Source organism: Ovis aries, chromosome 6 (genome assembly GCF_016772045.2).
Source record: "Ovis aries strain OAR_USU_Benz2616 breed Rambouillet chromosome 6, ARS-UI_Ramb_v3.0, whole genome shotgun sequence".
Lineage (NCBI taxonomy): Eukaryota > Metazoa > Chordata > Mammalia > Artiodactyla > Bovidae > Ovis > Ovis aries.
The window spans coordinates 22826203-22850450 of NC_056059.1; the positions used below are offsets into that span (position 1 = coordinate 22826203).

The 24248-nt window shown below is 38.7% G+C and overlaps 1 protein-coding gene across 5 annotated transcripts in view; it reads left to right on the forward strand.

Annotated features, from left to right (window-relative positions):
* SLC39A8 (solute carrier family 39 member 8) overlaps nucleotides 1-24248 on the forward strand; it is an 82372-nt gene that overhangs the window by 38453 nt on the left and 19671 nt on the right. For all 5 annotated transcript variants that reach the window (XM_060416847.1, XM_060416848.1, XM_060416846.1 and 2 more), the window contains exons 5-6: nucleotides 1435-1557; nucleotides 2022-2189. In XM_060416847.1, coding sequence (XP_060272830.1) covers nucleotides 1435-1557; nucleotides 2022-2189 — 291 coding nt within the window. The remainder of the gene's footprint in view (nucleotides 1-1434; nucleotides 1558-2021; nucleotides 2190-24248) is intronic.

Here is a 24248-nt window from a genome sequence, read left to right on the forward strand (position 1 = left end):
GAAAATGGCACCGCCTTCAGCTCATAACTTGTAGAAAATTACAACTCTATGAAAGTGGGGATGTAACTTCATAAAGTCATAGTATTATTATTATATCTAGAAGGGACTTAGGAGAACATGTACTTCAAACCCTCAATTGCAAAAATTAAAATCCAAAATTGCAAAAATTAAAAAAGTCCAGGGAGATTAAATCACTTACAATCAGTAACAAAGCAAGGATTAAAGTTCAGACTTTCTGAATAAAAACTTTACATGTAATATTATTCATGGGCCATATTTAATATAGCATATATATTAACTCATCTGATTTGTGGGTCAAATTAAATTAAACTGATATTGTCTGTGAACTGAGGATTGTACCTTTATGATTTTGAAGTTTTCTCTTTTATTGAAAATGCAATAATACATAAAAATGTCTACTAGAAAAATAAGACACTTCTTCAGTAGCACTTAAAGATATTTTTTTTGCCTTTCTGTGATAATTAGGGAATTATGGATGGATGTGCTCAGAGAATTATGTAAACACTAAAGAATCTATCTGTTTAATAATAACCCCAATTTACATAATTATTCCTTTTGTGGCAAAATTACTTCCCCTTTGTTATTTTAGTTTCATACCCTCTGTGTTAGGTATATGGAGCAGGTATTTTATGTCTTTTTTGCACTGTATAACTAGGTCCAGAGAAGCTACTGAAATGAAAATGTGACATGAGGTCTCCCCTGCAGAGACAAATGTAGAAGAACCCAGGTGTCTTCGGAGCTTGTAATTCTTATCTGCTTAGAACTTCTTGGCTCTATAATTTCAAACTCTAGCTCTTGCCCTATGTTCTTTAAATGATGCATTATTTCATTATCATTGTGTGTGTCTGTGTGTGTCTGTGTGTGTGTCTGTGTGCCTGGTATCTTAAATTTTTTCTTCTTTATTCTGGAGCTCTGTTGTTAATTTAACTCTGTAGGACTTACTAGGATCCTCTACATTCAAGAAGATCTCTTGTGAAAACAATAATCCAAATGAGCTGCCATATTTGCTTTAAAAATCTGACTCTGGATATGAGGGAAAAATATATTACTTTTAGGAAAAGTGGATAATCAATGTCTCATTTGTCATTATGACATATCTAATGTTATCTTATAAACGTAGGAATCAGTACTGCTTTTTCACTATGAAAAGTTTACTTTTGGGGGGCAAATATTGCTGAAGATTTTATAGCTAGGAAACTATAAGGTACTCTGGGGGCTTTATAGAGATTCCTCTGGTTATAAGACTTCGATGCCATCTTTTATAGCTTGATTATCCAAATTTCAGATTTTTGGCAGGTAAATTTTCCAGTATTACTTGGATGTGAAGGATGGACTTAGAACTGTGGTGAAAATTATACACTGAATTACATTAAATTATTTGATCTTAACCGTAAGCCTTTTTTTCTCCCTTAGGCATTTGGATTCAATCCTAAAGTTAACAACTATGTTGAGAAGGCAGTTGCTGTGTTTGGCGGATTTTACATACTTTTCTTTTTTGAAAGAACACTAAAGATGTTATTGAAGACGTATGGTCAGGTAAATTGACTTTATTTTAAATGTTTGATGTTTTACCCTCTAAAGTTACTTTATATAGGCATGTAAAGGCAGGAATTTTATCCTTACAATTATGTGAACAGTTCAGTTATTAGACTTGTGAATATGAGTAGAAAGAAAAGAATCAATATATGGATAAGTATAAGAGGAACACTTGATTCTTGTTGTAGAATTTGGAGTAAATACTAACCATTTAATGTCCAATGACAGCTGCACATAATTTGTTTCCTCTCATATTCATGAATATGAGAAGGTATATGTACTCTAAAACATGAAAAAAAAAAAAAACACAACAACCCACAACAGAATCTAATAAATGAGGATACATTTAAAGGGACAGAAATTTTTTTTAATCTGAAAAGATTATACTACATTAAATTCCCTTGCCTGCATGAACGATCTTTGTTTCTTCTTATAACATTTTCCTCTCTTGTTTTTCCGTGTAGAATGATCACACGCACTTCGGAAATAACGACTTTGGCCCTCCTCAAGAAAAAACTCATCAACCTAAAACATTACCTGCCATCAATGGTGTGACATGTTATGCAAATCCAGCTGTCACAGAGCCCAATGGACACATCCATTTCGATAATGTCAGTGTGGTATCTCTGCAGGTATTGCCATTCTCTCTACGGCATCACTTACACTCTGAGAAGCCTGCAGTGCATTAGTATTTTGCCCATTTAAACGTGTCAGGCTTTTTCCTGTATGTGTGGGAAATGTAGAGTGCAAGTCTGTTACTTTTCCTACTTTCCCTCCATGTATTTACTACAAACACATGAATTAAGCATGAACTTGTGAGTTTCTGGGTCAGAGGCTTTCCTATTCTCTAAGACTGTTTAACTGTGTAAGAACTACTTAGATGTATACAATAATGGGTAGCAAAATTAATTCAGAGCATTTCTCTTATTTTGCAATTCTTTCAAGATCCCAAACCAAAGAATCCTTTGGAGTAATTTTGAAATTGAAAGAAGACTTGCAAGCTAAGAAAATTGTGTTTAGGGACTTCCTTTGTGGCCCAGTGGCTAAGACTTTGCCCTTCCAATGCAGGGGCCATGGGTTCAATCCCTGATCAGAGATCTCAGGTCTCACGTGCCGCATGGTGTGGCCAAAAAATTAAAAAAAATTTTTTTCTGTGTTTATTAATTGACTTAGAATTTATATTTCAATTTTCTAAATAATGTTAATAAGTTTCATTTCTTGAGCAAGAATTATATGCCAGGTAATAGGCCAGGTGGAGCTAGTAGTAAAGATTTCTCCTGCCAGTGCAGGAGACACAAGAGATGTAGGTTCGATCCCTGGGTTGGGAAGATCCCCTGGAGTAGGCAGTGGCAACCCTTTCCAGTATTCTTGCCTGGAAAATTGCATGGACAGAGGATCTTGGTAGGCTACGGTCCATAGGGTCTCAAAGAGTCATGCTCTACCGAGGACACACACATGCACAATAGACCAGGCACTTACTTTATCTCATTCATTTTCCTTAATAACTATTAAAAGTAGAATTATTTTCTATGTATTAGGACTGCATGTTGTAACTATTAGAACTAAAAGGAGAGTTTATTTTCTCTGTGTTAGAACTATTTGGACCTCATACCCAAATGATGTGTGCAAAAAAGAGAATTTATTGGGGAGATAGTGGGACAGCCAAGCTACATCCCTGGAACCATTAGATCATTAGGACTCCCTCTCCTTCTCCTCTCTCCTTAGAGTCATTCTTCTTTTTCATGGCGGACCAGCTCCTTCATAAATGGGAAACATAGCCACTAGCAACTCCTGAGATTTATGTTTTATAATTTCAACTACTGGATGGAATTGACCTGCCTCTTTCAGTCCTAAATACGAAATTTCTGGCAGGTATCTCCTTGGTCCATCTTGAATTAATGTTCGCTTTTAGACTCATCTCAGTGCTTAGAGGATTGGGCCCTTTGTATGACCCCAAGGAAGTATGAATGCAGCAGACGAGAGGTTATTATAAAAGGAGACTGGGATGCTGGTGTCGTCGGTGTCTATTTCATTTGACAAATTAAGAAAGTAGAGCATTAGATGCTAAATAACCTCTCCAGGGTCTCTCAGTTCATAAATGGCAGATTCACAAGCTACAGAGTTAAACACAATATTAAAAAAGACAATTAAAAACAAAATCAAAAGGAAGTCAGCTGAGAAAAATAAGCAGGAAAAAAGATATTTGGAAGAGGTTTTATTAGTGCAGATGACCTGAATTTCCTTCTGGAAAGAAAGCATAATTGGTCTTATACTTCTTCCCACCTGATTAAGGAAAATCTCAAGTGTGTTTCAAGAGGCAGTTTTGTGTGAACACTAAGCTAAGGGAGGAAATTATTTCATGCAACTTAATGAATGATGCTTTCAGGCAAGACTTTGCAAAGATATGTAAATGTTCAAATAGATAATTTCTTATAATAATTTAAGCTAACATTTATTAAATGTTCAAGGACTATGCCTAGAACTTTAGATAAATGATCTTATTTGATCCTCATAACAGCCCAGGAGACAAGCACTCTTATAATTAGGAGACTGTGGCTTACCAGTTTATTTAATAAACCCAAGGGCACATAGCTCCTAATGATGAAGCTTCTATCAGAACTGAGGCCATCTGATGCTGAGGCTTGCTCTCTTATATGCCTTGCTGGATTACCTTCATCTTGTCACTGCTCTGCTAGAATCAAGATGATAACATTAACTCTTAATAAATATTAATTTTTGTAGGGGGAAGAAGGTAATTTGGCCCAAGGTCACTGCTTTCTGAGGGCAGATAAAATTGAACTGCTCAAAGTTTTACTTTAGTTTTAAAGTCCTAGGGCTCCTAATTTATAATTCACAATGGTCAGAAGACACGTTTGCGGTCAGTACAAGCATTGTGACAGGTGTGGTCCTAGACATGATCCTGTTTTACATAACTTAGAAATACCAATCAAAAGTCCATACTTTCTCTACTTCTGGTGCCAGTGCTAATATATAGGCTTTCATTCATCTATCCAGTAAATACTGATTAAGTACCTGCTCACTATCCTAGGCACTGGGGATTTAGAAGCAGACAAATTCTTGTGAAACTTATATTCAGCAGAAATAGACAATACAGAAAACAACAAACAAGAAAATATGAGGGGGACTTCCCTGGTGGTTAAGAATCTGCCTGCCAATGCAGGAGACATGCGTTTGATCCCTGGTAGCGAAGATCCCACGTGCTGGGGAGCAACTAAGCCCCTGAGCCACAACTACTGAGCCCATGGTCTAAAAGCTCATGAGCCTTGATTACTGAAGCTCACGCACTCCAGAGCCAACGCTCTGCAACAAGAGAAGCCACCTCAGTGAACAGCCTGACCACAGCAACTGAGAGTAGCCGCTGCTTGCTGCAACTAGAGGAAGCCCACACCCAGCGACAAACATCCAGCACTGCCATAAATAAATAAAAGAGAGTATCAGGTGGCACTAACTATTTTGATGAAAATAAAATAGTTTTCATCAAATTTGCATAGATTTGATGAAAATCGTGGGTGATGTGGCAGTGGCATGTGGAGGCTTCTTTGATCAGGAACAGTCCCTTAAGAGGTCAGCAGAGAACTGGATGAGAAAGAAGAAATAGCCATGCAAATATCTGGGAAAAGAATGTTCCAAAAGCTTTGATAAGAACCAAATTGGTCCCATACAAGGGAGCTGGAAGCTGAATGGCGCCGAGTTTCCCAACATCAATTCTGGAGACCAGTGGCACAGTTCTTTGAATACTCTGAACAGAAACAACTGTGGACTTGTCAGCCTGGGTAAACTATGTCTTGTGAGAGAGCAGAATAAATTTGGGTGTCTGGAAATCTACTTCTAGAAACGGAAAGTGCATGTCAAGCAGAGAAGGAACACGCCAGATGACTGCCATGAACCAGGCCTCAACGTGAGCCCATAAAAAGTCCTGAAGCTCATTTCCTCTGGGGACTATTTTCTGGCCATTTTGGTTGTAGGTGTAAACTCTAGTGAAGAGAGATTCAAACAAATTGAGCTGCATACTGTTATTCTCAGTTTTCCCTTCACATTGCATTAAAAAAAATGGAAAGAAGCAAAATTTAAAAATACTATCAGGGTCCAGATATTGCTTTAAGAGACAACAGATAAAGATATATGAGTCATACTTATTTTGATAATAAAGTTAGGCTATTTTCTAATCTTTTATATGATAAGAATATATTTAACGTAGGTGACCCCACCTCAATGATTGAACATGGCGTGTAAAATTCATCGTTCATTTCGATGTCCAAGTATTGTCCCAAGAATTTTGTTGATGATTCCTGTTTTTACTATTTTGATGGAGTGAAGTTTTTCCAAATTGAAGATAATAAGCACGAGTTAAGAAAAGTAGTTTAATTTGACATTATTATCCAAAGCACACAGGTTATGTAACAATCTGGATTATAACGACATGATTCATGTTTTTTATGGAATATAGGAAGAGCAAACAAAATGTTAAAGAATACTTAAAATGCATGACTTAGGGATATCTTTATCAATACTCATCTGGACAATTTTGATTCATCACAGAATACTCAGAAATACTATCATGTATAAGTTTGGTTGCCTTTGCTATTTTTTCTATCTTCACTCATATGAAAACTATAGCTTTACATGTATTTTTAAAACATTTTGTTGCCATGGAGACTATTTATCACAGTTGGAGGGTAGAAGATATTTAACAGTTTGTTAGCTTGATAATAACTTTTAAATATTTAGACAAATGGTGTGAAACTTCCTTAGTACCCTTGCTTCAGTCTCAGTAAATGTTAGCTCTGTAGCGTGTGTGGTGTGTGTGTGTGCTGCTGTGGGTGTGTAGGAGCGTTTGTGTGCTGGGGGAACTATAGAGACATAATAAGGAGGCAGTTAGGAGGGAAGAAGAGGAGAGCAGGAGGCCATTTCTCGTTGTTCAGTGCCCCTAAGTACCATTTCCGATCTCATTCCCCGACACTTGCTCTGTTCCTCTCTCTGACTACTGCACAAAGGTGGGGAGAAGTCACTGCTGTATCTCTGCAGCCAGGGGGGTCTTTTCCCCCTGACTTTACAGCTTTGGAAGGACTGTGTTTACCAGATTGCTCAAGCATGTCAGGCACTTTGGGGAATGTTAGCTCTTCGAGCCACTAGGGGGCGCACCTAGTCCAGTCCTACAGTGGTCTGTCATCACTCTTTTCTAAATGAAACCTCCTGTGCTTTCATTTAAGAAGAGATGCTATTAAATAGGAGATGCTATTAAATATAAATGCTAGAAGCCATTTATTCTTCCCACAGAAGAAAAATTAATATCAGCCATTTAAAAAAGTTGACAATTGTGAGTTTTATGTTGAAAATTGAAGTGTAATGATGTAGAATTTAGCTGCAAAGTGTGGTGATGTTAGGGACTTTGTCAGTGATGGATAGGACATGATACTCTACAAATACAACATTTTTGAGGTGCTTGGGTCTCCATGAAAATCCAACAGATTTTAAATATAGTTCATTCATTCAAGTATTTATTAATGTATACTTGGCCTTATTCTGAGTACTGAGATAGATCAGTGGGACAGAACAGACACACTTTCTGCCCTTCCATCAGTTCAGTTCAGTTCAGTTCAGTCGCTCAGTCGTGTCTGACTCTTTGCGACCCCATGAATTGCAGCATGCCAGGCCCCCCTATCCATCACCAACTCCCGGAGTTCACTCAGACTCACGTCCATCGAGTCTGTGATGCCATCTGGCCATCTCATCCTCGGTCGTCCCCTTCTCCTCCTGCCCCCAATCCCTCCCACCATCAGAGTCTTTTCCAATGAGTCAACTCTTCGTGTGAGGTGGCCAAAGTACTGGAGCTTCAGCTTTAGCATCATTCCTTCCAAAGAAATCCCAGGGTTGATCTCCTTCAGAATGGACTGGTTGGATCTCCTTGCAGTCCAAGGGACTCTCAAGAGTCTTCTCCAACACCACAGTTCAAAAGTATCAATTCTTCGGCGCTCAGCCTTCTTCACAGTCCAACTCTAACATAACTGAAATATTCTGTAGTGTACAGAAATATTTTACACAAAAGTGGAACACATCCTTTTTTAAGTACAAAAATCAGAAGCTCTGTATGTATGTGTGGGGCTTGCTTCCTGCTCTTTTCCCTCTAGTATGGGGGGTGTTTCTTTGTTCTTACCTGGAGATAGAAGGATGGTGTCTATTCCTGGCTGACCAGGAATATTGGGAAGGAGGGTGGGTGAGGAAAGGGGGCTGAGACCCTGTGAATATCTGACCTGATACCCTTGATGCAGTCCCATACTTCACTCCAGCCTTCAGTTTGCTTTGTGTCCTAGAACTGAGGGCTTTTCTGGTTCAGTTTTCCCAGAGGGCAAATCTCTAGTCTTCATTTGAAGTGGTTTCCTTGCTGAATTGACTTGGGAGCAGTCGTCTGATGTTTTAAATGCTCCCTAAATAAACTAACAACAAATTCCTTTTTTTAAAATTGATTTTTATTGGAGTATAGTTGCCTTACAATGTTGTGTTTCTGCTGTGCAGCAAAGTGAATTTATACGTTTACTTATATACCCTCTTTTTTTTTTGGATTTCCTTCCCGTTTAGGTCACCACAGAGCTTTGAGTAGGGTTCCATGTGCTATAAAGTCAGTTCTTATTAGTTATCTGTTTTATGCATAGTAGCAATAGTGTATATATGCCAGTCCCAGTCTCTCAGTGCCCCCCATCTTTCCCCCTTGTTCTTACTTCCATCCTTCCTCTGCCGCCTTCAGAGGTGCTTGCTTGGTGCCTCAGATCCCCAATGCTTCCGAGGTTTGGGGCCCTGTCCTCAATTTGTTTCTTTCGACTTTTCTCCTCTGTAAAGTCAGAACTTGTCCTCCTCTTTTTCATCCTCCAAAATAAATATCTCTGTGCTCTCCATCTTCCATTCTTTCATTCCTTGTGACTTTATGTCTTTTTTTAGTCTTTAATTTTAGGAAATTTTAAGAGGGACTATTGGAGAAGGCAATAGCAACCCACTCCAGTACTCTTGCCTGGCAAATCCCGTGGACGGAGGAGCCTGGTAGGCTGCAGTCCATGAGGTTGCTAGGAGTCAGACACAACTGAGCGACTTCATTTTCACTTTTCACTTTCATGCATTGGAGAAGGAAATGGCAACCCACTCCAGTGTTCTTGCCTGGAGAATCCCAGGGGTGGTAGAGCCTGGTGGGCTGCCGTCTCTGGGGTCGCACAGAGTCGGACACGACTGAAGCAACTTAGCAGCAGCAGAGAAAAATATGTGTCTAGTTTGTCATACTGCACCAAAGACCTGTTTACTATATTATATCATATATTTTTGAGCATCATTAAAAACAGAAATCAGTTATTTTCTTTTATGGGGTTATACTAGCAGTTAGTTAAAATTGAAAATGATATGTGTATGAAATTATGTAAGAACTGGTTCTCGTTGGTCTTGATTGACAGATTCTTGCAAAAGAGTTGGTTGGATTAGACACAAATGATGTCCTTACACAATCATGAGGAGGAATTCTGAGCGCACCTTGGTTGTTCGTGGCTTTAGTTTCCTCATTGGATCCATCTCCATGCTTCCTTGCTCCTTGCAGACTTTTATCAGGCGCTAGCTAGCAGTGTCTTTTCAAAGTCATGAAAATTTGTACCTGAATCCACTCTGAGTGTAGCCCATGTTTGGCTAATACTAACTTGCTTTCATTCATCTTTGGGGAATGCTTTCTCACATTTTCAGAAATAACTGTTGCAAAAAAGTTTTCATTACTTCACAGAATTCTCAACCCAAACTTTTCTTCCTTTAATGATCAGACTGTGAAGATTATTTGGAAACTCTGTGAACTTTGCTATCTCACTCCATCTGTTGCTTCCTGGCTCTTTGTCCTCGTCTGTATCCTCATACACTCTCCACCTTCCTTTTTGTGTCAGAACTTGTATCCTTTCTCTTTTTTAAGGCTGTGTGCATGCTAAGTTGCTCAGTCATGTCTGACTCTTTGCAACTCCATGGACTGTAGCTGCCAGGCTCCTCTGTCCATGGAATTCTCCAGGCAAGAATACTGCAGTGGGTTTCCATTCCTTTCTCCAAGGGATCTTCCCAACCTGAGGATCGAACCCACATCTCCTGCTTGGCAGGTGGATTCTTTACCGCTGAGCCACCTGGGAAGCCCCCTCAAATATTTGTGTACAATTTAAAAATTTACTCCATAATCTCTGAAATTTCTCTCTGGAATGATACAAGTGATTTTTCTAGGCAGCAGACTATATTCTTCACATTCATTCATATCCTCTCTGAAGCATTCCTGTAGTTCAGCATGCATTTGAGTACCCTTTATTGGCTAAATGTTTAAGGCAGATTTTTCACAGGAACTTACTAATATTTCCTTCCTCTTGGAATTACTCATTAAATGGTTTCTGTGACATGATACTTTTCTTCTTGTCCCATTTTAGCTACTACTTTCTTGATGTTTTCTCAGAATCTCCTTTTCTCTGCAGGACAACTGGGGGGAGGAAGCAAGGGCTTTGGAGTTGCACGAGGCCAGTTTTGTGTGATTTGGGGAAAGTTAGTTAACATCTTGGAGAAGGCAATGGCAACCCACTCTAGTACTCTTGCCTGGAAAATCCCATGGGCAGAGGAGCCTGGTGGGCTGTAGTCTATGGGGTCACTAAGAGTCGGACACGACTGAGCGACTTCCCTTTCACTTTTCACTTTCATGCACTGGAGAAGGAAATGGCAACCCACTCCAGTGTTCTTGCCTGGAGAATCCCAGGGACAGGGGAGCCTGATGGGCTGCTGTCTATGGGGTCACACAGAGTTGGACACGACTGAAGCGACTTAGCAGCAACAGCAGCAGCAGCAGCAGCAGTTAACATCTCTGAGTCTGTGTTAACTTATCTGTTAAATGAGGAGCAAAATTCTTCATAAGTTTTTGTGAAAATTATTTATTATGGGCCAACTATGTAACAATGTGTCTGATGTTACACACACATAATCAGTATATATTTCTCTCTCTCTTTCATTCACCAAGTTTTTTTTCTTCTCTTTCCTTACTTTTTAATCATAATGATCTTATTAAATCTTTTCACTTCAATTTACATTCCTCTGGGATTAACTTTTGAATCTATGTGCATAATTATTAATATTTACAGATGATAGTTTAGAAGAGGGCTTCTTATATTAAGCTATGAAGGCTTTTGAATCTGTCTGTAGTTTTTTTAGTGGGACAGAGAAGGTAGAAACATATAAAACTCCATGCTTTGTCATCTTGATTATTTACTGTTTTAAAAATTTGAGTGACTTCCCTGGAAATTAAATTTTGACTTTTAAAACTTGAAGGCTTTTTGGTAAGAATGACAGCTTTCTGAATATATGCTGTTGGCTTCTGTGTGATAGACTAAGAAAACTTGAAACATTCAAGTTTATTTATTCATTCACTGGAATAAAACTTTAAAGTCCAACATACCATGCCCCTTGAATCATAGTATCAGTTTTTGCACCGCATATTCTTTCAGAGTGGTTCAGCTACACACTCATTTGTCCAGTTATATCTGTCGTACTCCGACACGTTCAGTTCATTTGAAAGGACATTAAAATGACACCTTGATTATGTAGGGAAGACATCTGGTTGTCACGTTATTGAAATAGTTGGGGTGCATAAGATCTTTAAAGATGGAATTGAGTTGGAGTTAAGTGCTGTTAACTTTTAAAATCTGATACAGACGTTTTATACAGATAAATTCTAGAGATGAAAAATTCAGTGATATAAAATGTAAAATTTGTCATTCAAAAGATAAGATAGAGTACCAGTGAATAAGGTCACAAGATTAGAGGTAGTACACAGAATCTAAGCTAAATCAGAGCTAAAATAGAGAGGTTTGAAATGTCAACTGATGCAACTTTCCAGAAAGGCAAACTATCCATGAAGGACCATTCTTGCTCTTCAGATAAAACAATGTCTCAGATACAAAAATTTGGCAGAAGCATTTTAGTTGATGTCCAGTGTGGGGAGGGCCGTAGGGTTATCTGTTGTTCCTTGAATTAGCCAGTCATTTGGCCAGCTAAGACACCCCTGTTCTTACACTGGGAGAGATAGCAGCACCACTGACACAGAAAATTCATAAAGAATGAGTTGGTCCTGCCAACTCCGAGGCCAGCTGGGGAAATCAAATAATAATGTATACGAAAGTGTCTTGTAATGTGCCCACAGTGAAAGTATTAGTCGCTCAGTTGTATCGGACTCTGCGACCCCATGAACTATAGCCTGCCAGGCTACTCTGTCCGTGGGATTCTCCAGGCAGGAATACTGGAGGGGGTGCTATTCCCTTCTCCATAGGATCTTCCTAACCCAGGGATAGAACCTGCGTCTCCCACATTGCAGGCAGATTCTTTACTATCTGAGCCACCAGGGAAACTCCAATGTACCCAAATTCACACTGTGTAATCTGTTTGAAGGACAAGCAGTTGCTCAAGGGTCTCAGTCAGGGACTGATATTATAGTCAAATAAAAAGGGAATGTTTTAGTTAATCATGTGATAAACATTTATATATTAATGGTTAATACTTTTGTAGTTTTTAATTTTAATCCATTTGTGTGTACTTTCAGGTCCATGCAAACATAATTAAAATGTTTTGATTTCTGGGTATAATTTACAGACCTTTAGGCTTTCTTTTGCCTTTGTAAATAGATACACACAATTTAATTTCTGTTGAATAATTCATATTATAAAATATTTAACATTTTTTTAATCTAAAAAAGGAAAAGAAAGAAAAGATATTAAAAAATAAGACATTCAGAGAAGACTTCTCAACTGCCCTAGAAATTGCCAGAGAAATCCGGACTAATTTCTATCCCATATACTTTTTGACAAAGAATCTTTAAAAATTTACTGAAATGAGTGAGTACTCCTCACAGTGGACAGAAACCTTCTGTGAGTTATCAGGATAAGATGCCAAAAATTGCTTGGTTTCCAGTTCGATTTATACAGTGCAGAGCAAAAGAGAAAACAGAAGATCTGTTTGATGTTGGTGGGAAGGAAGGAAAGACATTTGATAAGAGTTCTGGTTAGCGTTGGTCTGTCTTTGCAACAGTTGGTCTCCTGGGGCTGAAAGATCAAAAGTGAGTGCATAAGCCTGTGCTTCAGGGAAAAATTATAGTGTGATGAACAGAAATGAAACAGTCAGAAAGAACGATGGAGGAAGGAGGGGAGGAGGAAAGATGATTCAATTTTCTCTAAATGAAAACATTTTTACTGAGGCAAAACATCAGTTCAGTCGCTCAGTCGTGTCCGACTGTTTGCAACCCCATGAATCGCAGCACGCCAGGCCTCCCTGTCCATCACCAACTCCTGGAGTTCACTCAGACTCACGTCCATCGAGTCGGTGATGCCATCCAGCCATCTCATCCTCTGTCGTCCACTTCTTCTCCTGCCCTCAATCCCTCCCAGCATCAGAGTCTTTTCCAATGAATCAACCCTTCACATGAGGTGGCCAAAGTACTGGAGTTTCAGCTTTAGCATCATTCCTTCCAAAGAACACCCAGGGCTGATCTCCTTTAGAATGGACTGGTTGGATCTCCTTGCAGTCCAAGGGACTCTCAAGGGTCTTCTCCAACACCACAGTTCAAAAGCATCAATTCTTCGGTGCTCAGACTTCTTCACAGTCCAACTCTCACATCCATTCATGACCACAGGAAAAACCATAGCCTTGACTAGGCAGACCTTAGTCAGCAAAGTAATGCCTCTGCTTTTGAATATGCTGTCTAGGTTGGTCATAACTTTTCTTCCAAGGAGTAAGCGTCTTTTAATTTCATGGCTGCAGTCACCAACTGCAGTGATTTTGGAGCCCCCCCCCAAATAAAGTCTGACACTGTTTCCACTGTTTCCCCATCTATTTCCCATGAAGTGATGGGACCAGATGCCATGATCTTCATTTTCTGAATGTTGAGCTTTAAGCCAATGTTTTCACTCTCCTCTTTCACTTTCATCAAGAGGCAAAACATATATATATATATATATATATATATATATATATATGGAAAAGTGTACAGCAAACAAAATAATTTACTATATACTATGGATGCCTTAAGGTACTAGGGCTTGTCTCATAGAACTTCTGTGAGAAAGGTTGGGGTACATAGCTGGACTTGTAAGAAATGGGTCATCGGGTATGTCCATATGTAATTTTACTGAATAACAACAAATCACTCTCCAGACTGTTATACTTATTTACACTCTCATCAGCATCAGAGGAGAATTCACATTTTCTCCACAATTGGAGAATTGCTTTCTTTAGTGATTGTTGGACATTTCAGACTTTACAAAAATACCTATTGCTTATTTAATGACTTTGTAATGGTGTCTTTCTGTGATTAGCCTCTGTTTATTTCTGATTACTAGCGAAGTTGAGCATCTCTTTATATGCTTATTGGTCATAAGTTTCCTTTTGTGTTTCTTGTTCATCTGTCTCACACATTTTTAGTTGAGTTGCTTATCATCTTTTCTTATTAATTTGTATTGCAGAAATATTATTCTCAGACTTGTTAAAATGGCAAGGAATGCTTTAAGATTATAGAAGTAAGGGTCAACTCTTGCTATGGAGTAGAGAGGTGGGGCTCAACTTGGAATTTAACAGAGCCAGCTGAGAATTTATGTCTAACAAGCAGGGTGAGGCAGTCAGTGGATAGAGAATTACTAAGTGGAGACATTCAGAGTAGGAGGGATCCTTTTTTCTTTTTTTTGGCTGCACTGAGCTGCAGGAAGAACTTCCCTGACCAGAGATGGAACCCATGTGCCCTATAGTGGAAGCACAGAGTTTTAATCATTGGACCACTGGAGAGTTCCAGGAAGGATCCTTGTTAAACCAGTTTGACAGAATCTTGCTAAAGGCAGACCAAGATGATCAGATATCAAGAATACAGGGATTCTTACTAAACTGACTTAGCATGATCCCTGCTACAACTGGACTCTGTACACTGGGGCAAAGAAGCCCGAGAGTGAGGTCTAGTTGAGAACTGGGCTCAGAGGATCCTGGCTAAAGCTTAGTCAAGGATAGTCTTTGTCATTTGGAGGAGTTTTGTATATATTTTGGATGCTAATCTTCATTGATTAAATGGATTACAAATATATTCTCAAAGTCTATGACTTCTTTTTTCATGTCATTTAAATTGAATTTTTCCAAGTTTTAACTTAAATGTAGTAAAATATATCAAGACTTTCATTCAAGATTTTTACTTTCTGTATTTTGTTTAAAACAGGTTCCCTTTGCCAAAGTAAAGAAGATATTCTTCTGCATTTTTTTTCAAAAAGGTTAAAGTTTAATATTCCATGTGGAATTTATTTCTGTGTATAAGTAAAGGACCCAGTTTTTTCCTTTCTGTATAGATAAGCAGTTAATCTAGCTTCTGTTATTGAAGAGCGCATCTTATTGCTCTCATGTCAAGTTTCTGTATATCCATGTGCTTATATCTAGACTTTGATTTGTCTTTCATTTGTCTATTAACAAACTTCAACCTTATTATCTCAATGCATTATTATAATTTATAGTGAACATTGAATGTCCTAAGACAAGGCTCTTTACCTTCTTGTTTTCAGTGAAAATTATTTTTGTTCTTTCATGTCAATATCATTTTGGGTTTTTTTATTGACATTGCATTGGACTTAGAGATAAGTTGAGGGACAGCTAACATTTTTGTGAGATTTCAGATTTTCTTTGTGTTGTAATTTTCTGTAGAAATGTCTTTTAAAGTGTTCTGTTAGATTGATCCCTAATTACTTTGTAGCTCTGTAAGCATTATAAATGGTATCATTTCCTACTCTATTTTCTAATTATTATGTAGAAGTAAATTGAATTCAGTGTATTGATTTTAATCTTGCAGTATTGCTGAAGTCTTCTATAATTCTTTGTGTTTTATTTGTTTGCTCTTTTGGATTTCCTATGTAGATGTCAGTGAGTAAATAAGCAAGTTTTTTTCTTTGTAATTGTTATAACTCTTTTTCTTGTTACATTGGCAAGGATTCACAGTATACTATTGAGTAGAAGTAGTGATAACTGGTGTTTTGTCTTGTTTCTGACTTTGATGGGCACACTTTTAAGTTTGGAAGGTGGCTGGCTCTGGTTTTTTTAATAGATACCATTAATTCGATCAAGAAAGTTCTCTCATATTCAGAATTTACTAAGTATTTTTCTCAATGTTGAATTTTATTGGAATTTTTTTTCTTTTTCTGTACTATAAACAAGTATGGATAATCTATACTTAATTTTTTTTCTTTTAAAATTGAGGAGTCTTAAAGTGCAGTGAAAGACTAAATGAGTAGATAATATTTTCTGGCAAAAATGGTGTCATTTATGAACTCTACAGTATTATTCACTAGGTATCATTGATTAGTAACATGAAAATTAGAGCAACTTTGCTTTGTCAAAAGAACTTGAGCCAAAATAATGTCATGTGCAGCAGCATGGATGAACCTGGAGATTATCATTCTAAGGGAAGTAAGTCAGAGAGAGAAAGACAAATAGCGTTCAATATCACTTATATGTGAAATCTGAAAAAGTGATGTAAATGAACTTATTTACAAAGCAGAAATAGACTCAGAGACGTAGAAAACAAATTTATGGTTGCCAAAGGAGAGGGATCAATTGGGAATTTGGGGTTGACAGGTATACACTACTGTATATAAGATAGATAAACAGCAAGGACCTACTGTATATAGCATGGAGGACCATATTCAATATCTTGCAATAACCTATAGTGGAAAAGATTCTGGAAAAGAATATCTATATGTATATAATATATAGCTGAATTACTTTGCTATATACCTAAAGTGAACACATCACTGTAAATCAACTATATTTTCATAAAAACTTTTTTACAAAAAGAACTTGAGCCAGATAGATCGGAGTTGAAATTTTGACTCACAACTGGTTGGGTTACTGTACTTTCCTAAAACTAATTTTCTTTTCATCTTTAAATTGGCCGATGTCTCTCCCAATAAGGATTATGTTGAGAACTAAATCAAATATTTAAAAAGTAATGAAGAAGCGTAGTTGTGAAGTAACATTTTATTACTAGCACTACCATACTACCAAACATCACCATCTTGCTGAGAAGGTGTGGGGATGAAGTGAGAGCAACAGCAGCCAGCCTTGTGTGTGGCCTCAAAGCCACAAAGTTCTCTATTTCAATCGCAGAATAATTAGGCAACTTTTGATTTCGAGTAGGAGCGTTGGTATAAAGTTGTGGGCTCTGGTCAGGTTTATAAGCACAAATCAGCGGGAAGGAGGAAGGCATTTTACGCCGTGGGTTTTCTGTGAAGTTATGGTGGGGTACATTGTGAAGGTTCAGAATTGATGGATTGCTTTAGTATAGGAACAATTTACTGTCAAGAGTTACGTTTATGAAAAGTTTTCCAGAAGAGTTGAGAACAAGGTTTTCATGGATGTTTGCAGAAAACAAAACCAAATAGCAGGTCTGAATAAAGCATATGAAGGCAGTTGAACTCAGAGGTTATTTGTTTTCCCTTTAGACCAAACTTCTCAGTGTCCAGGTACATTAGAAGAGACTTTGGTGCACAAAGTCCCACTTAGTAGGCAATTCTGTCCTCAGCGACACTGCAGAGGAATACAGAAGGAAACAGCCAGGGGCTGGGGTGAGATGGAGCTAGGTTTCCAGGTGTAAATAGAAGACGTCTCATAGGTCTTCAGGATATCATACTCTCCTTGATAAAGTCTTTGTTTGCATTGCCCTAGCACAGAGTAATGATTGAGAATACTTGATAAAGAAAATAAATGCCCAGGGGTGAAAGTAGAGAGTGCTGTAGTAGGTACCTTAACAGCTATTATGTTTAATCCCTACAACAATCCTGTGAAATAGGTGTTAAGTCTGTTTACAGATTTAATTAAAACTCAGTTAAATAACTCACACAGACAATAAGTGGCAAAGTTATGATCAGATCCCCTCCTGGAGTCTTGATTTGTAACCTCCTGTTCCTTCTGTATATATGCATGACATGACCTTCCTAATGGGAACATTGCTCTAGTCAGTTCTGATTTCTAACAATGAACTTACAAGTGAACTTCTGCAGTACAACTTGAGGATTGCCGGCAGAGTGAAACCTCATTAATTTCGATTCTACTTATATATCATAACTAACAACGTATGATTTGTTGTATTTTCCTTTTAGACTGGGTTGGAGAGTACTTGAAGGTGAAAGTGAAAGTCGCTCAGTTGTGTCCGACTCTTTGCCACCCGATGGACTGAACATACAGTCCGTGGAATTCTCCAGGCCAGAATACTGGAGTGGGTAGTCATTCCCTTCCCCATAGAGTACTTTGGGTATCCTCTATCAAAATTGCTTTTGAAATAATTTGTTAGGAAGATGCACCTAAAGTTTTCAAGTTCTTTAAAGAAACACCAAGTTGTTATTCTGGAATTGAGATGCCCCATGAATCTTACCCATACAACATGGTGGGTTTTCTGAAGGCCTTCTGCCACACCTCATGCTGGCTGTGGATTTTGTTTGTTAGTGTGAATTCTTGGAAGCAATAGAAGTGTACTTATCTAAACATGTCCTATACTAAATTGCTTTCACTAATCAAGCAGGACTTGTCCTTATTGAGAAGAATTAGTGATGTTTTACTCAATTAGGCTTGATGTCAAGTTAATGTTTCCCCCATTAGTATAATGAAGAATTGCCGTGTTGCTTTGTCGTGCACGCTGATTGATTAAAAAATTGAGAATGAATGCCAATACATTTTTCTTTTGAAAAATGAGAAAAAAATAAGAGGTTCAAGTAAATTATTCTGGGCATCAGAAAGAGTTGCTTAGTTTTATTGTGTCCTTGCTTAATTTTATTATGCAAGGCAGCATAAGCAATGGAAAAAATGTAAATATATATTCTATTGCCGGTGTGTCTTTAATATCAGCTTTTCCAAATTTTTTTAAGGTTGAGTTATAAAAGATATCCATATCGTAAACACTGAACTTGCCAAAATAGGCCTCTTTATATCTCCTGTTTGCTCATTTAAAAATATTTATGTGGTGCTGTGTTCTTTACATGCTACATCTTGCAGTTTGGGAATACTGGATCAAGACCTGGTGAGTAAGTTTTACTCAGTGGATTGCATGATGGAAAATTTGCCAAAGTATGGGATGTTTTAGTGTAATGAGTAAAAGTCATGTCCTGAGTAGAAGCTCTTGGGGAGGTAAAATTTATTCTATATTCTATTATTCCGTGTTATATTTATTCTGTATATTTCAAAAACAAGAATTCTAAATTAGAAAGATCACAAGGCTGAAGTATCTTGCAAATCAACTGTGGTCTTGAGAAGATGTTTTTTGAGTTTGATACTGCTACAGTCCGCAGCAGAGCATCAGCAGATTGTTACACACGCGCGCACACACACATACACACACATACACACACACACATCCCTTTAGGTATTTATCTGCTTATCTTTTCCTATCCAGTTTTATGTCTGAGGCAAATGTCCTGATCACACATAGCACTTTTATAACTATCAATACTTCACTGGTTATCTTAGTGAATAAAAATAATTGAAGGTATTTAAGACCAAATTAAGTATTTGCTGTTAGTAAATGTACCATCAGGTTATAGTCAGATCGTTGATGGGAGGTTAGATTTGATTTTCTGGTGTACTTGCTTTTTAGATAGGGGATTTTAGTCCCTTTTTGAGCATTTCAGTGCAATTAGGTTAATAACTCATTTCTGTTAGTTAAGTTGTGACTTTCTCCTATCTAACTTTGCTTGCTATGTTGATCAGTGGCCCAATATATCCAGATCTGTTATAAGTTTGAGTTTTTATCAATCAAAAGGAGAGATCTTAATGTGTAAGCCTCCATTTCTTTCTTTTTTTAATATTAAAACTTGATTATTCAGTTGGTATGTTTTTTCAAACCTTAAAGTTTTTATTTTGTATTGGGGTATCGCTGATTAACAGTGTTGTGATCAGGGGAACAGTGAAGAGACTCAGCCATACATATACATGTATCCATTCTCCCCCAAACCTCACTCCCATCCAGACTGCCTCACAACACTGAGTAGAGTTTCATGTGCTGTACAGTAGGCCCTTGTTGATTCTCCATTTTAATATAGCAGAGTGTACATGACCCCATTTCTTTTTAAAATTATTCTGTTTGCTTTTTATTTCTGACATCAATTATCAGAGCATTAAAAGTAAAAAAAAAAGAACAAACTTTATTGAAACTTCTTCTACTTAAGATTATCAAATTGCTAATGAGCATGACTTTATTAAACCTTTACAGCAACTCAGTGAAGTCAGATTAAAAAAAAAATAATTCAATAGCTCAGAAGGCACCAATAAAGATTACTTTTGAAGTGTTAGTAAATCATGCGTCAGGCTTGATGCTTTCTAGTTCATCTTTTATTATTAGGTTGTAAAATACGTATCAGAGAAACTGAAGTGAGGGATCATCAATAGTTTTCTAGGTTGTGAAAAAAGTAAATCGAGAGATTGTTTTACATTTGGAAAGTAAAACTGCAAAAATTCTTTACTGGGAGGGTGTCATTTTTGCAGAAAATTTCTCTTGATTCTTTGTAGTTTTTGTGACTTTGACCAAACTTTCAGTCACTTAACTTATATCTTAGAATAATAAAGGCAGTCTTAAAATGAGCCTTCTTTTGGGGTAACGTTTCATGTTCTGAATGATATCCTGGTCTATAGGCCAAATCAGTGAGGCTGTGTTAATGGGCAGGAGGATGGGATTCAGTTTTTCATTCTGTCATTAGCTCGTGTATCCTGTGATCACACGCCCAGTGCCAATCTCTGTTCCATACCCTGGAGATATTGTAGCAAATTAGAAAATGTTTCTGATCTCTGGCACTCTGTGGGCACACAGCCTAACTTTATAGGATCATAGATGCTGTGCAGGGAACTGAAATGTGATGATGTGATGATGTCTGCATATGCAGTTTGAGTGGTCAGGGACATATTTAAGCTAAAATACAGACTATAGGAAGCAGCTATGCATGCAAAGATCAGGGAGAAGATCAGGGCTGCGGAAACAGAAAGTGCAAAAAAATCTCCAGGGTGGGAAAGAGTTTGGTTGGTTTTAGGAATTGAAAGAAGGTCAGAAGTGTTACTGTGTTCTATTTAAATAAGTATTGATCATCTCAAATAAGCACCTAGATCTAAAATCACATTTTACTAAATGTAACAAATTCAGGAAGGGGCAGTCAGAAAACTATATCTTTCTCCCCGTCTGTACTTCAGTCTGTAAACAAAAGATTATATGGAGTAGATTTGAAAGCTGGAGGATGGTGTTTTATCCCCTCAATGATTGGAGGTATTATTTTTAAGTGTGTCTGAAGTGTTAGCAAACCTTAGCACATCAGCTTAGTGTATTCTACTCAGAACCAGAGGTACTTGAATCTGGTACCTTTCAGGATGGAAACTGGCAATAGCAATAAAATAACCCGTTATTGTAGCAATAAATTACTGAACTCAAAATTTCTTATCTGGAAAAACTCAGTCCTTCTGAGCAGCCTTTTCTGCCTTCTGTTGCGTGGGCTTAAGAGTCAGATCATCTTGGTTCAGTGGCTTTTCCATCTCCAGTGAGGTGGATCTTGGTCCTGGCCTTACCTCTACCGCCCGCATGACTTCATCTGTGATTGGATGTTAGAGGGACTCTTCTCAAGGCATTTAGAAGAGTACATTTCAAATGGTAAGCACTCAGTGGTGTTGGTTGCTTTTGTTGCTACTATGATTCCCAGGCTCCTTTCCTCCAACACTCCGACCACTCTGGGTACTCAGGGGCCAGCTTGCCTGCCAATGGACCAGACCCAGCAGCCGCAGCTGGGACCCTTTTGTCCCTGGTCTCCTCCTGACGCAGACAACTGGCCAGAGTGCCCTAACTGGTAAGGAACAAAAGACTTTATTGACCTCTCTCCCCTTCCCTCTCTCTTTCCTCTCCTTAACCCTTCCTATCCTTCCCTGTTTTTCTAGTCCCCTGGTAGGAATCTGGTCGAAGGGCCCTCAGCCTGAGCTGAGGATTGGAGACTGATCACCTCCTCTTGGCAGAGAACTCAAATTCTGGTTCTGGTCTGGTCTGATTTCTGGTAGGGCTGAGTTCCAGTCCTCCCTTCTCTGGAGGCCCAGGGAAAAGTCCCATAACGCCTCGGTATCTGTAGGTGGCAGGAGACGTCTGTAAGGCCACCCCTTTTGCCCCCTTCTCCCGCCTCCTCCCCCTTCTTTCAACCTGGCTTCCTTTCCTCCCTTGAAATCTTTGATGTTAGTACTTGGATCTGAAGTTCTGTGTCTCTATAGGAGGTTTTCTGAGAGACTGTATTCTTGTATTTAAGGGCTTCCCTGGTGGTGCAGAGGTTAAAGTGTCTGCCTGCAATGTGGGAGACCTGGGTTTGATCCCTGGGTTGAGAAGATCCCCTGGAGAAGGAAATGGCAACTCACTCCAGTATTCTTGCCTGGAGAATCCCATGGACGGAGGAGCTTGGTGGGCTACAGTCCACGGGTCGCAAAGAGTCGGACACGACTGAGCGACTTCACTTTCACTTTCCTCCAACAATCTTCTTAAAACCGTGTAACTATCCTTGAATTAGATGCAAAATAGCTGCTAATTAAAGCCTTCAGTCCTCTGGTGGCCACTGGAATGGCTATAGAGGTGCTGACATCTGCTGACTAAAGTGTGATTTTGGCATTCGGTCAGTCCATTCAGTTGAACGAAACAAGTCCCCTCTCCCCCTGATTTATTTTTAAAAATTTATTGAACACCTCCATATATATATTCAATTAATTTTTGGATGCACAGTGCAACAGGCATGTGGGATCTTATCTTAGTTCCCTGACCAGGGATCAAATCCAGGCCCCCTACAGTGGAAGTGCAGATTCCTAACCGTTGGACCACCAGGGAAGTCTCAGCTGTGTTACATTTGGGGCTGAAATGCAGACAAAATCCTTGTCTGCCAGGAGCTTTTGATCTGGCTCCACGACATTAAAGAATTGGTAAGAAAACAAAGAACAACAAAAACACTTCTGCACTTTCAGAGTTTTTGTTTTTGTTTTTTTAATGTAGATGAACCAGTTCGGAATTGATTAAGGGGCATTTTTCTATGCAAACCTTTCCCACATTGTATAAATGCCCATTATGTTTGCTCTTTGGAGAGACTGGAATAGGTGCTGCATATGAAAATGGTCTGTGAATCTGTCATGAGAAAAAATGTACTTTTACTATTACTTCACCTTCATCTATTCAGACACTAAGTGTTCAGAATGCTTGTAGTGCTACCTACTGGATGAACAGGAGCGAATAAGAGGAAATAAAACCCCACCTTTCCTGGAGATCATAGGCATAGCTTGTTTGGCATAGAAGTTTAAATGCTGTCTCTACTCTTTTCTAGAGGTATGACTCTGAGCATTGCTTAATCTCTTTATACTTCACTTTCCTCATTTATAAAGTGGGACCAATAACCTTTTAAGGTTATTGTGATGATTAAATGACTCGTACTACTACTACTGGGCTTCCCTGATAGTTCAGTTGGTAAAGAATGTGCCTGCAATGCAGGAGACCCAGTTTGACACCAGGGTCAGGAAGATCCGCTGGAGAAGGGATAGGCTGCCCACTCCCGTGTTCTTGGGCTTCCCTGGTGGCTCAGCTGGTAAAGAGTCCACCTACAGTGCAGGAGGCCTGGGTTCGATCCCTGAGTTGGGAAGATGCCCTGGAGAAGGAAAAGGCTACCCACTCCAGCATTCTGGCCTGGAGAATCCCATGGACTGTTCAGTAAATGAGGTCACAGAGAGCTGGACATGACCGAGTGGCTTTCACTTCCACTACTACTATTATTGTTATTACTCTTCTGTGCTCCCTGAGTATACCCTATGTCTTTCATGCTCAGTTCCTCAGTAGGAAATTTCTTTTCTTGACTATAAAGAAATATTGTATATGGGACTTCCCTAGTGGTCCAGTGGTTAAGATTCTGAGCTTTTAATGGAGTGGGTGTGGGTTTGATCCCACATGCCAAGTGGCACAGCCAGAAAATAAAAAATGAAAACAATGAAACCCAACAACAGCAAGCAAACAAACAACGAGTGGAAACAAAGCCAATAAAATTACATCTTTGTTTTTAAAAAAAGAATATATATGTATGTATGACAGAGTCACTTTCCCATACAGCGGAAATTAACACAACATTGTAAATCAACTGTACGTCAATAAAATTCTTTTCTTTAACTGGTAAGCGAATCCTCAGAGAATCATATTTATATCTTTAAGAGGAAAGGAGGTCCTGGTACCCCATCCCCTGTGTACTGTGTAATTCTCACCCCTCACTCTCCACATACTAAGTGACGATGCTCCGTTTTACTAGAGCCCAGGGACTGGTTGCTGTCTCAGAGGACAGGGTTGACCCTTTGTTGCTCACTTTCTTCACTACTGGCGGGCTGCCTGTTTCTTAACACCTCCCCTGTGCTCATCATCGCTTCTTCTGTTGCAGTGACTGCAGCTGGCGCTTGCTCTTGTCCTTCTTGTCAGCTGTCATTCCTGGTCTCTTATCACTGTCCTGAGCTTCTTGCCCTAAGAAACTTGTGCTTCTAGTTCTCTGCAGATCAGACAGCCCACCCTCATCTTTTGCAGGCCTGGGTAGTCAGTCACTTGCAGTGCACTGGGTGGGATCTTCTGTATTTCAGTTCATTTCACATAATTCATGTCA